This window comes from Marmota flaviventris, chromosome 1 (genome assembly GCF_047511675.1).
Source record: "Marmota flaviventris isolate mMarFla1 chromosome 1, mMarFla1.hap1, whole genome shotgun sequence".
NCBI lineage: Eukaryota > Metazoa > Chordata > Mammalia > Rodentia > Sciuridae > Marmota > Marmota flaviventris.
Window position 1 is genome coordinate 119,363,419 of NC_092498.1, and position 17,336 is coordinate 119,380,754.

General features: G+C 35.4%; 1 protein-coding gene and 1 non-coding gene across 11 annotated transcripts in view; both read left to right on the plus strand.

Moving 5' to 3' along the window:
* The window catches only part of Depdc5 (DEP domain containing 5, GATOR1 subcomplex subunit), a 148,909-nt gene that overhangs the window by 26,063 nt on the left and 105,510 nt on the right, over positions 1–17,336 (plus strand). For all 10 annotated transcript variants that reach the window (XM_071615617.1, XM_071615634.1, XM_071615628.1 and 7 more), the window contains 4 exons: positions 6,484–6,553; positions 6,959–7,031; positions 15,566–15,669; positions 16,539–16,613. In XM_071615617.1, coding sequence (XP_071471718.1) covers positions 6,484–6,553; positions 6,959–7,031; positions 15,566–15,669; positions 16,539–16,613 — 322 coding nt within the window. The remainder of the gene's footprint in view (positions 1–6,483; positions 6,554–6,958; positions 7,032–15,565; positions 15,670–16,538; positions 16,614–17,336) is intronic.
* On the plus strand, positions 36–107 carry Trnaa-agc (transfer RNA alanine (anticodon AGC)). Its single transcript has one exon. It is a non-coding gene; the product is annotated as a tRNA-Ala (tRNA).

Here is a 17,336-nt window from a genome sequence, read left to right on the forward strand (position 1 = left end):
GATTTTCTGCTGGCTTATATCACTTAGCACTGGCTGGGGATGTGGCTCAGTGGTAGAGTGCTTGCCTAGCATGTATGAGGCCCTGGGTTCAATCCTCAGCACCACCAAAAATACACAAAAAAGCAATTCGTATATCACTTTGTATCACTTAGTGTGATATTCTCCATTTCCATGTATTTGCTGGCAGATGCCATTATTTCATCCTTCTTTATGGCTGAGTAAAACTATTGTGTGTATATATATATATATATATATATATATATATATATATATATATATATATATGATGGGCATCTGGGCTGATTCCATAATTTGGCTATTATGAATTATGCTGCTATAAACATTCAAGTAGCTATATCACTATAGTATGCTGACCTGACCCCTAAAGCTCAGGAAATAAAACCATCTCAATAAGTGAGATGCCATCAAATTAAAGCTTCTGTAGAGCAAAGGAAATGATTAAGAGTGTGAAGAGAGGGCCAACAGAATACAAAAATAATCTTTGCCAGCTACTCCTCTGACAGGGATTAATATTTAGAATTTATAAAGAACTCAAAAAACCCAATGCCAAAAGAATAACTCAGTCAATAAATGGGCAAAAGAACTAATCAGAAGTTTCTCAAAAGAAAAACAAATGACCAATAAATATATGAAAAAAATGGTTAGCATCTCTAGCAATCAGGGAAATGCAAGTCAAAATGATTCTAAGATTTTATCTCACTCTAATCAGGATGGCAATTATCAAGAACACCAATAGTAATAAATACTGGTGATGATGTGGGTGAAAAGGTACACAGATGCATTGTTGGTGGACTGCAGTTTAGTACAACCACTTTGGAAAGCCATGGGAGATTCCTCAAAAAAATAGGAATGGAATCACCATATAACCCACTTCTTGGCATTTATCCAAAGATCAAAAATCAATGCAGATTTTTAAAATGGATTGTTTCTATTAAGTTGCTTTAAATTAAGCTATGTTACCTAAAACTTCAACTCTAAACTAAGTATCATTTCAATATAGTAAAGAGTATTTATGAAACCCATAGCTGATATCATACTCAAGTTTGAAAGACTGAAAACTTTAACTTAGGATCAGGAATAAGGATGCTTGCTTTTGCCGCTGGTATTCAACATTGTTCTAGGAGTTCTAGGCAGAGCAACTTGGCAATAAAAGAAATAAAAGATATTCAAATAATACAATCAATCAACAAATATATGAAAAAATGCTCATCATCTCTAGCATAATCAGAGAAATGCAAATCAAAACCACTCTAAGATATCATCTCACTCCAGTCAGAATGTCAGCTATAATGAAGACAAACAACAATAAGTGTTGGCGAGGACACTCATACATGGCTAGTGGGACTGAACATTGGTGCAGCCAATATGGAAAGCAGTATGGAGATTCCTTGGAAAACTGGGTATGGAACCACTATTTGACCCAGCTATTCCTCTCCCCAGACTATACCCAAAGGACTTAAAAACAGCATACTGTTTTTAATGTTTATAGCAGCACAATTTACAATAGCTAAACTGTGGAGCCAACCTAGATGTCTTTCAGTGGATGAATGGATAAAAAAAATGTGGCATATACACAATGGAATTTTACTCAGCATTAAAAAAGAACAAAACCATGGCATTTGCAGGTAAATGGATGGTTTTGGAGAAGATAATGCTAAGTGAAGTCAGCCAATCTCCCCAAAACAAATACCAAATGTTTTCTCTGATATAAGGAGGTTGACTCATAGTGGGGTAGGGAGGGAGAGCATGGGAGGAATAGATGAATTCTAGATAGGGAAGAGGGGTGGAAGAAAAAGGGAGGGGGCAGGGGATTAGCAAGGATGGTGGAATGTGATGGACATCCTTATACAAAGTACATGTATAAAGATTTAGGTGTCAGTATACTTTATATACAAACAGAGATACAAAAATTGTGGTATATATGTGTATTAAGAATTGTAATGCAAAAAAAAGCGCGTTACTTTAGGTAGATGGAAGTGAAAGGAGGGGAAGGCAGGGGATTTGGGGATAAGAAAGATAGTAGAATGAAACAGACATTATTACTTTATGTATATATGTAACTGTAGGACCAGTGTGATTCTATAATATGTATACTCAGAAAAATGAGAAATTATATCACATCTATGTATGATATATCAAAGTATATAAGTGCATTCTACTGTCATATATAACTAATTAAAACAAATAAAAAATTAAAAAAAAAGATATCCAAATAGGAAAAGAAGTAAAACTTATCTTTGTTTTCCAATAACATGATCCTATATGTAGAAAATCCTAAAAATCCATCTACAAAAAATTTATTAGTGCTAAATCAAGTAGAGTTTCTGGATATAAAATCTTCACAGAAAATTGATATTTGTATACCATCAAAGAACAACCAAAACAGGAAATTAGAGAAAGCATTTACAATAACATCAGAAGGAATAAAATACTTAAGGAAATAATTTACCCAAGGACTGGCAGGACTTGTATAATAAAATCTATAAAACCTTACTGAAAGAAATTAATAAAGACCCAAATAAAAAGCTTGTATTCACAGATTGAAATACTTGATGTTGTTAAAATGACTATACTACTCAAAGCAATCAGTACCTTTTTGCAGAAATGGAAAAGTTAATTCTAAGTTCATGTGGAATTTCAAGAAATCCTGAACAGCCAGAAACAGTCTTGTAAAGGAGAACACATTTGGAGGATTCAAATTTAACTAATTTTAAAACTTACTACAAAGCTACAGTCATTACAACAGTGATACTAGAATGAAGATACACATATAGATCAGTACATTAGAATTAAAAGTCCAGAAATCTATGATAGTTGATTTTGGATAAGGGTTTTAAGTTCATATAGTTGGGGAAAGAACAATATCTTTCAACAAGTGGTCTGGGACAACTGTATATCCATATGGAAAAGAATGAATTTGGATCCTTACCTCACATTATATACAAAGATTAACCAAAATTAAAGACCTAAATATAAGAGCTAAAACCTTGAAACTCTTAAAAAAACACTTAAGGGAAATCTTTATGATCTTGGATTTGGCAGGGTTTCTTAGATATGTCAGCAAAAGTACAACAAACTGAAGAAGAAATAAATAAATTAAACTTTGAAAATCTGGGCTAGGGTTGTGGCTCAGTGATAGAGTGCTTGCCTAGCTATTGTGAGGCACTGGGTTTGATCCCCAGCACCACATAAAAAAATTAAATAAACAAAGGTATTGTGTCCATCTTCAACTAAAAATATTTTTTAAAAAATGAAAGTTCAACAGAGTTGTAGTTGTAGTTCAGTGGTTGAGCATGTGCTTAGCATGTACAAGATCCTCTGGTTTCAATTTACATACACACACACACACAGACACACTGAAAACTTTGTGCCTCAAAGGACACTAGCAAGAAAGTGAAAATAGCATTGAGAAAATATCAGCAACTTTTAGAACTCAAGAAGTCACACTAATTAATAAATGGACAAAGGAGTTGAATATATATTTCTCCGAAGAACATATACAAATGGATAAGTATGTAAAAAGGTGTCCAAGTATTAGTCATTAGGAAAATACAAGCTAATACCACAGTGAAATACTACTTCACATTTGCTAAGACAACTAATTATGCATACATACATATATGTGCATGTGGGTGTGTGATGCTAGGACTTAACCCAGGACCTCATATATGCTCTACCATTGAATCACATTCCCAGGCTCTAGGAATATATATATATATATTTTTTTGGTACCAAGGATTGAAATCAGCGGCACCCAACCCCTGAGCCACATCCCCAGCACTATTTTGTATCTAATAATACTTTTTTATAAAATGAAGTATGTATAATAAGTATTGGAGAGAATATGGAGAATTTGAAACTCTTATATATTGTGGCTGGGAATGTAAAATCGTATGGCCACTATGGAAAATAAGTTGTTATTTCCTCAATAAATTAAATGGAATTTCTGTGTGACCCAGCAGTTCCATACTTGGGAGTGTATAATCATTCCTCATTATCCATAGAGTTCCAGGTCCCCCTGTGGATACCAAAATCTTTGGAATGGATGCTCAAGTTCCTTATATAAAATGTTGTAACTTTTGCATAAAATCTATGTATCTTTCCAAATACTTTAAATAATCTTTAGATTATTTACAATACGTAATATAAGGTAACCACTGTGCAAATAATTGCTGTGTTGTATTCTTTAGGAAATAATGGGAAGAAAAAAGTTTGTACATGTTCAGTATGATGAAATTTTTTTTCTTGAGTATGTTTGATCTACGGTTGGTTATTTGTGGATAATGGATCCATTCATATGGAGGGCAAGTTATACTTGATAGAATTGAAAACATATTCACACAAAAACTCATATGTGCATATTCTTTTTTTGTGTGTGCTAGGGATTGAACCTAGGGCCTCATACATGCTAGGCAAGTTACTCTACCACTGAACTATACTTCCATCCCACATGCATATCCCTAACAACATTATTCATAATAGATAACGAGTGGAAACAACACAAATATCTGTAAGCTAATGAGTGAATAAATAAAATCAGGTATATCCATACAATATAGTATGTTCAGCTGCAAAAAGGAATGAAGTGCTAATATATGCTATGACATGGGTGAATATGTTTTTTTTGGTACCCAGGGGTGCTTAACCACTGAGCCATGTTCCCATATCTTTTAAATATTTTATTTAGATATAGTCTTGCTCAGTTGCTTAGGGCCTTGCTAAGTTGCTGTGGCTGACCTTGAACTAATGAGCCTCCTGCCTCAGTCTCTTGGGTTGCTGGGATTATAGGCATGTGCCACCAAGATGAATCTTGAAAACATGCTAAATGGGAAAATCTAAACAAATGACCACATAAAATTTCATTTGCCTGAAATGTCCAGAATAAACAAATATATAGAGGTGAATAGTAGATTTTTGGTTGCAATGGACTGAGGGTGGAGTGACTATGACATGGGATTTCCTTTTGGGGTGATGAAAATGTTCTGGAACTATGTAGTAGTGATGGTTGCACAACACTGTAAATGTAGTAAATGACACTAATAGTACATTTATGTTACATTTATTTTACCACAATTTTTAAAAACCTACAAATTAGCTGACCTTTATTTCACATGGAAACATCATCCTGATCAAAAAAGTATTTCAGGTCATATTATGTAGTGGAAAAGAACATAAAGTTTTTTTTTTTTATTTTTCCCCCTAGCCCTTTTTAAAAAAAATATGTTTTGAGACAGGGTCTTGCTGAGTTGCTTAGGACCTCATTAAATTGCTAAGGCTGGCCTTGAACTTTCGATCCTCCTGGTTCAGCCTCCTGAATTGCTGGGATTATAGGCATGTGCCATCAGCCTGATTAGCTTTTTGATCTTGGAGAATTATTCAGTCTCTCTCAGCATCACTTTCCTTTTCTGCAAAATGGAAAGAAAAGTAATCCCTCTTTTTTCATCACATGAGTCAAGAAACTCTTCTGCCCACTCTAGTGCATTGTGACCTATTTTCTGTGAACCTCTTATATCAAAATTTGACAAGAATGTTGACTTTGGAGCATTTGGAGTTCAGTAACTTAGTGGGTAGCTAATGAAGGTCTGTTCTTTTCTAGTCCTCCGTTCTTAGTACTGTGACTTGTATTTAGGAATTTCTGTACACTTGAGATACAGCCATGGAAGAACATATAGTGGTATATAGTGCATTAAGTTGTATGCCTATGTGGTGAATACTGAATTATATGATTAGAAAGTATTGTTGGGATAGAGATGGGGTTGGAAGAACTGAAACTGAGCTTACTAACTTATTACAAGTAGCCACATTTCACATCCATCTGTAAACACCCTTCTTTTAGGATGTTATCTCTAGACTTCATGGAAATGTTTATTCTCAGTAGCTCTCACTCCCCATCTAAAAGATAATTTATGCCCTTGGCTTATACCTCCATTTCTCCGGCAGCCCCTATTCTTCATGCTACAATGGTGATAGGATATGGAAGTATTTTTGATCTTGAATCCAATACATCGAGTGCTATTCTTCTTCCCTAGATTGAAGTCTGAGGAAATTAAAAAAAAATAAAAACAAAAACAAACACAAAAAATACACTAATGTAAAACAAGTGCAAACATCTTGAGTTTTAGATACTGGAATGACTGATTTCATGCTAAATTAAGAGTTGGAAGATAGGAACATTTGCATATTGGTGATTTGCAGGTTTTCAAGCACTTTGTACATTCCTGGGGCTTTGGGTAACTTGCGCAAGGTCATGTGTGGTAAGTTTCAGAGCCAGGACTTGATCAATCTTCTGACTCTCAGTAGTGCTCTGTCCTATACTATGCTTTCTACAATTATATGACGTCATTACTCAATTCTGTGCACTATTGCTGAATCTCCTAAAATAGAATATTGTCACATGCAGGCCGCTATATTGTGAAGTAAATGAAATAAACTTGAGCCCTTTTATTCTCTACTTATGCTTAGGAGAAGAACTGCAGTCATGAAGTGACAGTGGTTCTGTTTTCTAGAACTTTCTATGATGCAAAATCTATTGGTGAGTAATTTTTTTTCTTTTTTAGTTTTTGTTATTTATTTGAGACTAAAATCTATGTTGCATAACTCAAACTCCTGGGCTCATTCGTTCCTTTTGCCTCAGCCTCCTGAGTAGTAACTGGGAATCTGGGTGCACATCACCTTGCTTGGTTATCTACATTTATCCCCAGCTATTCTTTTCATCTTCTTTGTATGAGAACAGGGTAAAATAGAAAATAAAATAGCATAGTATATCAGTGTATGTAAGAAGTCTGTGGGTTGTGATTCATCATAAAACGAACGTAATAGATACACAATTATCTTCATATTTTTGTTATACAAATCTTCAACCCAGAAGAGGAAGCTTACAAAGCTGTGAATTTATTGTTTTCAATATGCTCTACATACTATATTGGCTCTTTTTCAGATGAATTTCCTGAAATAAATCAAGCCTCAATTCGACAGGATCACAAAGGGCGATTCTATGAAGACTTTTACAAGTATGTTCGGGTACTTCACTATGTATGTATTGGTTGGTTGATTAATTGACTCTTTTCTAACTTAAAATAATTAAATTAATTAACCTTTTTATTTTGAAATAATTTTACATTTACAGAGAGATTGTTGATAGTACACTATAAAGAGTTCCTTTATAATGTTAAAACTTTCTTTTGATGTTAACCAATTTTCATAACCAAGTAACATTTGCTAAAATTAGGAAATTAGTATTGGGTCACTAGCATTAACAAAATTTCAGAATTTTCAGATTTCACAACTTATACCATTCATGTACTTTTTGTTGTTCTAGGATCTAATCCAACATACTGTGTTGTATTTAAACCTTCCATACTTTTTTCCTAGTACTTTTATTAAGTTTGATATGTGTTGATTTATGTACACATTTTTAAACCTTCCAAACTTGTTGTTCTGAAAAATGGTAACATGCAGAAAAAATAGAGTGAATAAATAATATAACAAACCTACGTACCCAATCCCTGGATTTATCGGTTATTATTTTGCTTCATACATTTTTTGGCTAAATTTTATTTTAAAGTAAATTGCAGATATTATAACATTTTATTCTTATGCAAAACCAAAACAGAACATTTTTTTTATTAGTTGCTCAAGACAATACAATGATCTTGACATATCATACATTTGATTCAAATGGGGTATGAATTCTTATTTTTCCACATGTACAGATTGCAGGATCACATTGGTTATACAGCCACATTTATACATACAGCAATACTAGTGTCTGTTGTATTCTGTTGCCCTTCCTATCCCCCCTCCCCTCCTCTCCCCTCCCATCACCTCTCTCTACCCAATCTACTGAGACACATTTCTCTCTTTCTTTTTTTTTTCCTCTTCCCCCTCACACTATCATATATGTAATTTTGTATAACAATGAGGGTCTCCTTCCTTTTTCTGTGCAATTCCCCTTCTCCCTCCTATTCCCTCCCATCTCTCGTCCCTGTTTAGTGGTAATCTTCTTCTCATGCTCTTCTTTCCTACTCTAAAATAGAACATTTTTATATATAAAATATTAATATTATCACATTTCACAATTAAAAAGTTGTAATAGTAATTCTATTGTATCATACACAATGTAGTGTGTATTCAGATTTCCTTAGTTGTCCTCAGAATAATTTATGTTTAGTCTATTCCCACCTCCTCACCCAGTATTGGGGATTAAACCTGGGGTGCTGTCCCACTGAACCACATCCCCATCCCTTTTTATTTTTTAATTTGAGACAGCATCTTACTAGGTTGTTTAGGGCCTCACTAAGTTGCTGAGACTCACCTTGAACTTGGGATCCTGTTTCAGTGTCCTGGGCCTCTGGGGTTTCATTCATGTGCCACTGTGTTGGTTTTAACCATTCACTTGTTGAAGACTCTAGGTTAGTAGTTCTGTGAACTGTGCTACTTAAGCTTTAGTATGGAACTGAGGAGCATTTGCCTGGATTTAATCCCTAGCCCTAAAAAGAATGAAAAAAAGAAAAATAAACAATATACTTTAATGTGCATGTGATCTACCCACTGGGATCTTGTACAAAATGCTTATCCTGTAAACTTTTTTTCCCCCATGGTACTAGTCATTGAATTTAGGACCTTGCTCATGTTAGGTAAGTGTTCTACCACTGAGTTACATCCCAGGTCCTTTTTTTTTTTTTTTTTTTAGTACCCAAGGGATTGAATCCCGGGGCAGTTAACCACTGAGCCACATCCTGAGCTCTTTTTATTTAATTTAAGTTAATTTTTTTGTGGTACTGGGGATTGAACTCGGGGCCACTCGACCACTGAGCCTGATCCCCAGTCCTATTTTGTATTTTATTTAGAGACAGGCTCTCACTGAGTTGTTCAGCACCTTGCCTTTTGCTGAGGCTGGCTTTGAACTTATGATCCTCCTGTCTCAGCCTCCTGAGCTGCTGGGGTTTCAGGTGGGCTGGCAGCTCTTTTTATTTTTTATTTTGAGACTGAATCTCACTAAGTTGCTTAGGGCCTTGCTAAATTGCTGAAGCTAGCTTTGAACTTGTGATCCTCCTGTCTCAGCCTTCTGAGCTGCTGGGATTACAGGTGTGCACCACCACGCCCTGCTTTCATCCCAGTCTATTTTTAGATTTTATTTTGAGACAAGCTCTTATTAAATTGCTCAGGCTTGTCTCAAGTTTGCAATCTTCCTGTCTCAGCCTCAGGTATGTACCACTGTGTCTGACTTAAAATGTTTTTTCTTATCAGTTCAGGATTGGATGGGATAAATTTGCTTTTCTAGCTAGCTCCTGTGTTTTCACATATTGCTGGTGTTTACACAACAATTTGAGTAGGAAGGCTGTAGAATACCCTTTCTGGATTTATGTGATTGCATGTGTATGCAATAAGTTTTAACTTACTTTTTCTGTAAACTAGAGGTTACAACTGAGGTTCTCTGCTCCAGGATATTTAGTCATGTCTTGAGATATTTCTTATTTTCTTAAATGGGTGGTGGGAAGAAGGTATGCAGCTGGTATCTAGTGGGTAGAAATCAGGAATGTTTCTAAATGTCCCACAATGCAGAAAGTAGTCCCTCACAGTTATTTTGCTCAAAATATTAATGGTGCCTACATGGTACTAGGAATGGAATCACTATATGACCCAGCTATTTCACTCTTTGGTATATATCCCAAAGAATCATACTATAGTGATACAGCCACTTCAAAGTTTATAGCAGCACAATTCACAATTATCATGGAATTAACCTAGATACGTGTTATAGATGAATAGATGAAGAAATTGTGGTATATACACACAATGGAGTTTTACTCAGCCATAAAGAAGAATGGAATTTGCTTGTAAATGGATGGAAATGGAGAACATCAGGCTAAGTGAAATGAGCCAGTATTAGAAAATCAAGGGTAAACTCATATGTGGAAGCTAGAATAAAATAAAGGAAAGGAGGAGAGGATTGGATATCATAAAGATAAAGGGAAGATCAGTAGAAGAGAAGATCAGGAAGGAGAGAGGAAGGATGGGAAAGGGGAGGAAATGCAGAAAAGATTTAAAAAATCATGCTATGTGTATCTATAAATATACCACAGGGAATTTTACCTTTATGTATAAATAGAAATAACCAATAAAAAATAAATAAGTAGAAGAATGAAAGGAAGATCAGTAGAGTAGATGAAGGAGAACACGAAGGGAGGAGGAGTGAGAAAAGTGGAGAACATGAACTTAAATTCCATGCATTACAAATTAGTCAGGATAAATCCAACTACTGTGTTTAACTATAATGCTGTATTAATTTAAAAAAAAAAAAAGGTGCCTGCATTGAGAAGCCCTGCTTTGAAGACTTAGTTGAATCTTTTTTAGTAAGATTGTCTCGTTGATGCTTTGTACCTCACATGTATTGCAGCAGGACAAGAGATGAGTCTGGTGTCCCTGCAGTGTCATTGAGTAAGGGGGCATTTTTGTTTTTATTTTTTAATTAGCTTATCATACTGGAAATTGAACCCAGGAGCATTCTGCCTTGGAGCTAAAGACCCAGCTCTTTTTAAAATTTTATTTTGAGATAGGGTCTTGCCAAATTGCCAAAGCTGACCTCAAACTTGTGATCATCCCCTCCTGAGTTACTGGAATTATAGGCATGTATCACTGTTTCCAGCTATTTTCATTTTTTAAAATTAAATTTTCTAAAATCATAATTTATTTTATATTGCAGGGGGACTGGGAATGGGAATTGATGCCAGGGGCACTGAGCCATATCTCCTGTTCTTTTTATTTTTATTTTGAGACAGGGCATTGCAAAATTGCCAAGGCTGACCTTGAATTTGTTATCCTCCTGTCTCAGTATCCTGAATCACTGGAATTATAGGCAAGCACCAACATGCCTAGCTTAAATTAAATTTACTTACTTATTTTTATTTTTTTTGGTACTAGAGATTTGACTTAGGGTTGCTTTATTACTGAATTACATCCCCAACCCTGTTTGTTTGTTTGTTTGTTACTAAGGATTGAACTCAAGGGAGCTTAACCACTGAGCCATAGCCCAGACACTTTTTATTTATTTATTTTATTAGTAAGATTGTCTCGTTGATGCTTTGTACCTCACATGTATCGCAGCAGGACAGAGCTGAGTCTGGTGTCCCTGCAGTATCACTGAGTAAGTAGCTCAGTGGTAGAGATCCCCTGGGTTTAATCCTTGGTACTGCAAAATAAAAAAGTGTAAGTACTTTATTAACTATAATTTTGTTTTTAATTAGTATTGATAAGTTCTAAAGAGTGACAGAAATTGTGGAAACCTTTTAGGCAATTGTTTTTCCTTTTTTTTTTTTGTGGTGCTGGGGATTGAACCTAGGGCCTTGTGCATACAAGGCAGACACTCTATTAACTGAGCTATATCCCCAGCCCTTAGGCAATTTTTAAGATAACCTTTTCCCCTGTGGTACTGAGGATTGAATCCAGGGACACTCTGCTACTGAACTACTTCCCCAGCCCTATTTATCTATTTATTTAAAAAATTTTGAGGTAGAATCTTGTTCAGTTGTCCAGGCTAGCCATGAACTTTTGTCTTCTAGCCTCAGCCTCCTGATTGCTGGGATTACAGGCATGAGTGATCAAGACTGGCCTTTTTAAAATTTTATTTTGAGACAGGATCTCACCAAGTTGCCCAAACTGACCTTAAATTTGTGATCTTCCTGCCTTAGTTAGCCTCCTGAATAGTTAAGGTTATAGGCATGTAACACTATGCTTAGCTTGAATTATCATTTTATGTAGTTTAAAAAATAACATAGGTTTATCACAGGAAGTTTGAAAAATATAAAATGGCACAAGGTAGAAAATATTAGCAGCTCCACTGTCCTGTTAAGATGATGATAAGGGGCTGGGGGTTGTGACTCAGCGGTAGAGCACTTGCCTAGCACATGTGAGGCCCTGGGTTTAATCCTCAGCACCACATTAAAAAAAAAAGGTTTATATAAAAAAAGATGATGATAAGATGGTAATTAAGCTGGGTGCAGTGTCGTATGTCTGTAATCCCAGAGTCTTGGAAGGCTGAGACTGGAGGATTGAGAGTTCAAAGCCAGCCTCAGCAAAATGGAGGCACTAAGCAACTCAGTGAGACCCTGTCTCTAAATAAAATACAAAATAGGGCTGGCTGGCAATGTGGCTCAGGTTGAGTACCCTTGAGTTCAATCCCTGGTACCCTCTCCCACGCCCCCACCAAAAAAGATGGTAATTACTGTTTATTCCAGACTTACCATGTATGGGGTACTATTTTAGGGCCTTTATATAACTTGATTCAGTTAAACAACACAACATCCTTATGAAATAGTTACTTTCATCCCATTTTATGGTTGTAGAAGTTTGTACACAGAGTTTAGGTAACTTACCCAAAGACAATGAAATATGCTGGGTTTGATGCAGTCTAAATCAGAGTCTGCTTTTAATCACTGTATTCTTCAACCTAATACTGATTGTATTTTAAATTATTTGTTGATCTTTTTCTTTATTTTAAATTAACATAATATATCTTTCTGGGATTTAGTGTGTTATTTCAGTACAGTAAGCCAGGCATAGAAAGACAGATGTCACATGATATCACTTATATTTGGAATCTAAAAAAATTAAGCTCATAGAAGTAGAGAACGGAGTAGTGGTTACCACAGGCTGGGGAAGACAGGGAAGTAGGGTATGTGAGGATGGTTGCATACCAGTTACAAAGTGACAGTCAGATAAGAGGAATAAGTTTTGGTGTTTTAATATACAGAATGAATATTATTAAAAATATTATTGAACTTTTTTTGGGTGGTGTATCTCTTGGAGAATTTTCTGAAAGCGATGGGCCATCTTTCTCAACACCATCAGTCATCCCTCATACAGATAAATGCTGCATACCAGTTCAGTGGGATCCTGGAGCTCTTTTGGCTTAAAAAAAAAAAAAAAAAAAAAAAAATATATATATATATATATAAAATTATATCTATATGATAAATATTAATGCATTTGAATATAATTACAAATATATAAAAGATGTAAATTAGGAATATGAATTATTAATGTAGACTAATGGTTTATGTTATATATTATTAATATGTTAATTTTTTTTTTAATGTCATTAAAATGCCTTTCCAACATTTTCCAGAGTGAATGAAATGATACAAGATCATTTTAGGAAAATCACAATATAGTTAAGTAAAGAGCAATACCCTCAATTCTATCTCCTAGATACACTCATCACCAACTTGGTGAATCAATCCCTGTTCTGTGTTTATAAAAACAAAAATTAATTTTTACAGAGTTGTGATCACACATTCCATTGATTTTTTTTTAACCTGTTTTATTTTTAATTTTTTAAAAAAATTTAAATTGTAGATGGACAGACTCTTTTGTTTTGTTTTGTTTTCTTTTCTTTTCCTGAGGATCAAACCCAGGGCCTCACACATGCCAGGCAAGGGTTCTACCACTGAGCCACAACCCCAGCCCCCCCTACTGTTTTATACCTGCATTTTCCTACTTACTTTATCATCATTCCATGTCAAACACTCTACTTCTATAGTACCTTTTTTTTACTGCTATTTAGACATTCTGTTGGGTTACTATTGTTAAACGTTTAGGTGATTTCCAACTTTTTACTATCATCCTTACCAGTGAACAGTCTGTTTTTTCCTAGATACTGGAGATTGAACTCAGAAGCACTTTACCTACATCCCTAGTCCTTTTTTAAAGAAATAATTTAACCTTTATTTTATTTATTTGTTTGTTGTTGTTTATTTTTATGTGGAGCTGAGGATGGAACCCAGGGACTCACCCATCTTAGGCAAGCATTCTACCACTGAGCTATACTCCAGCCCCTCCCTCCTTTTTAAATTTTTTGTTTTTTTAGTTTGTTCTTTTTAGTTATACATCCCAGTCCTTTTAATTTTCATTTTGAGAAGAGTATTGATAAGTTGTTGAGGTTGGTCTTGAACTTGTAATGCTTCTGCCTCAGCCTATGGAGTTGAGATTACAGGTGAGTGCCACTGTGCCTGGCAATAAACAAATAAATTAAAAAAATATATAAAGGATGGGGATATAGCTCAGTGGTTGCCTAGCCTGTAAAGCCCTGTGTTTAATCAATCAATCTCTCTCTCTCTCTCTCTCTCTCTTACACACACACACACACACACACACACACCCACCCATACACACAAAATGATTAAAGGGAAGTATATATATTTTTAGAATTTTAATTTATTATTATTTTTGGAATACATTCATGTGGTTCTAATTTTTAAAGTACACAGAGTATACTATAGGCAGATTCCCACCCATCCCTTTGTTCTTTTTTTTTTTTTTTAATACCTTTATTTTATTTATTTATTTTTGTGTGGTGCTGAGGATTGAACTCAGAGCCTCGCACGTGCTAGGTGAGCGCTCTACCACTGAGCCACAACCCCAACCTCCCCTTTGTTATCTAGCTTTCTGATCTGGGTGTATTTGTTGGATATATCTGGAATACGGATGTTCCTTTTTAAGGTTTTTAATATGTACCCCCTAGTTGCAATTCATCAAAGTTTACATGCCCTCAACAGTATGTATAGATCTTAATATCCCTTCCCAACTTTAGGCATTGACATAATATCAGTGTGTTTTTTCCTTTTTTTTAAAAATACTGGGATTGAACCTAGGGGTGCTTTTACTGAGCTACATTCCCAGCTCCATTTAAATTTTTAAAAAATTTTTTTTAGTTGTAGATGGATACAATACTTTTATTTTATTTATTTATTTTTATGTAGTGCTAAGGATTGAACCCAGTGCCTCACATATGCTAGGCAAGTGCTCTACCACTGAGCTACAACCTCAGCCCCCATTTTTTTTTTTTTTAGTTTTAGGTGGACACAATATCTTTATTTTTATTTTTTATGTGGTGTTGAGGATCAAACCCAGCGCCCCGCACATGCCAGACGAGCGCGTTACCACTTGAGCCACATCCCTAGCCCTCAGCCCCCATTTTTAAAATTTTTATTTTGAGATAAGGTCTTACTAATGCCAAGGCTGGCCTTGAAGTTGTGATCCTCCACCTAAGCTCCTGAGTAACTGGGATTACAGCTGTGTGCCGTTGCACTTGGCTTATTTTCATATATTTAAAAAAATTTAGAATTTATATAACTATTGACTGGGGCTATAGCTTAGTGATATGCAAGGTTCTGGATAATTTATATGAATATTAATGTCATCATAATTTGTATGAATATTAATATCATCACATTTATTTATTTATTTTAAAAAAGATTTATTTTTTAGTTGTAGTTGCACACAGTACCTTTATTTTATTTATGTGGTGCTGAAGATCGAACCCAGGGCCTTGCACATGCTAGGTGGACGCTCTACCGCTGAGCCACAACCCCAGCCCCATCACATTTCTTTATGTTTGTTGAGTACATTCAACTTTATTATTATGTAGTGAATTTCCCTGACTCTAGGAATCCTGTCTTCCTTTTTCCTTGAGTCTCTGTAAGGGACTTGATATCCTGTTAATAATTACTGCTTGATATCTCTTTTATGATAATACTATTTTCAGAGTGGTTGTGCAGAATGAGAGAAGAGAAGAATGGACTTCACTTCTAGTGACCATTAAAAAGCTCTTCATCCAGTATCCAGTTTTGGTGCGACTGGAACAGGCAGGTACTGCATTTATATGATAGATGGTGGGGTGGGGAGAGGAGGTGTAGGATGGAGGCTAGAGATTAAAAGAAGTTCATGCTTATTTCTCTTCCATTGCCATTTGACGTTTCTGCTTCTAGACAGGTTTTTATTTCTGATTGGATGCATTTGTTCATTACATATGCAGTTAAGTTGAACAGTGTCCCTAATACAGGTGAGGGGGAAACTCTATAGAACCAGATACCTTCCACTATTTTTTTTTCAATTTGTTCTTTTTAGTTATATATGACAGTAGAGTGTTTTTTGACATGTTATATGTACATGGAGTATAACTTGGTTATATATGACAGTAGAGTATATTTTGACATATATATGGATTATAATTTCCATTCTTGTGGTTATACATGTGGAGTTATACTTTTCACGTATTCACATATGAACATTATAAAGTTATGTCAGATTCATTCTACTGTCTTTCCTCTTCTCATCCTTCACGCCCCCTTCTCTTCATTCCCCTTTGTCTAATCCAGTGAACTTCTATCCTCCTGCCCCCATCCTTATTGTGTTAGTATCTGCATATCAGAGAGAACTTTTGGCCTTTGGTTTTTTTGGATTGGCTTATTTCAATTAACATGATCCTTCTACTAATTTTTTAAGAATTCATTTTTCATAAGCACACTTCTGTAATCCCAGTGACTTGGGAGGCTGAGGTAGGAGGATTGCAAATTCAAGGACAGCCTAGGAAATTTAGGGACATCCTGTCTCAAAATTAAAATGAAAAGGATTGGGTATGTAGCTCAGTGATAAAATACCCCTGGGTTCAATCCCCAGTAGAAAAAAAAAAATTTTTCATCTTTCATGAGATGTTTTTCCTTCTCTTTTTGCTTCAGAGGGCTTTCCTCAAGGAGATAATTCTACCTCAGCACAAGGAAACTACCTAGAGGCCATCAATCTGTCATTCAATGGTAAGTACAGACACCAGCCACAGCCAGCATCTTACTTGGTATATGATTATAGACTTTACTGATGCCCAGAGTCCCAGACCTAGCCAATGATGCCTCCATCCACTCACTCCCCAAATTAATTCTAAGTAGTGACTTCTGATTAGTTGGTCTTAATGACCAACACTTACCTTTTGAGTCTTCTGTTGGGAAATTAATTTTGTAGTCTCATAAAGAACTGGAGGGAATCTTCCTTGGGTTCTTTTTATTTTTTTAATACTACAAACTGTATTCTTATTTTTCAACTCATCCCTCAACTGCTTCTGGGTAATTTTTAAAAATTACTTTAAATAGCAAAGGAGTCAGGCACAGTGGCGCACGCCTGTCATCCCAGTGGCTCAGGAGGCTGCAGGAGAATTCGTGAGTTCAAAGCCAGCCTCAGCAAAATTGAGGTGCTAAGCAACTCTATGAGACCCTGTCTATAAATAAAAGACAAAGTAGGGCTGGGGATGTGTCTCAGTGGTTGAGTGCCCCTGAGTTCAATCCTTGGTACCCATCCCCCGAAAAGCAAAGGAAAGACAGTGGAATGAATCTGATACAGTTTTCCCATGTACACATATGAAAACAATACAGTGAATCCCACCACCATGTATATCCATAAGAAGGGGACTCCAACCTAGAATAAGATATATTCCAACTTATATAATTATATCACGATGGATTCTGCTGTTGTATGTAACTAAAAAG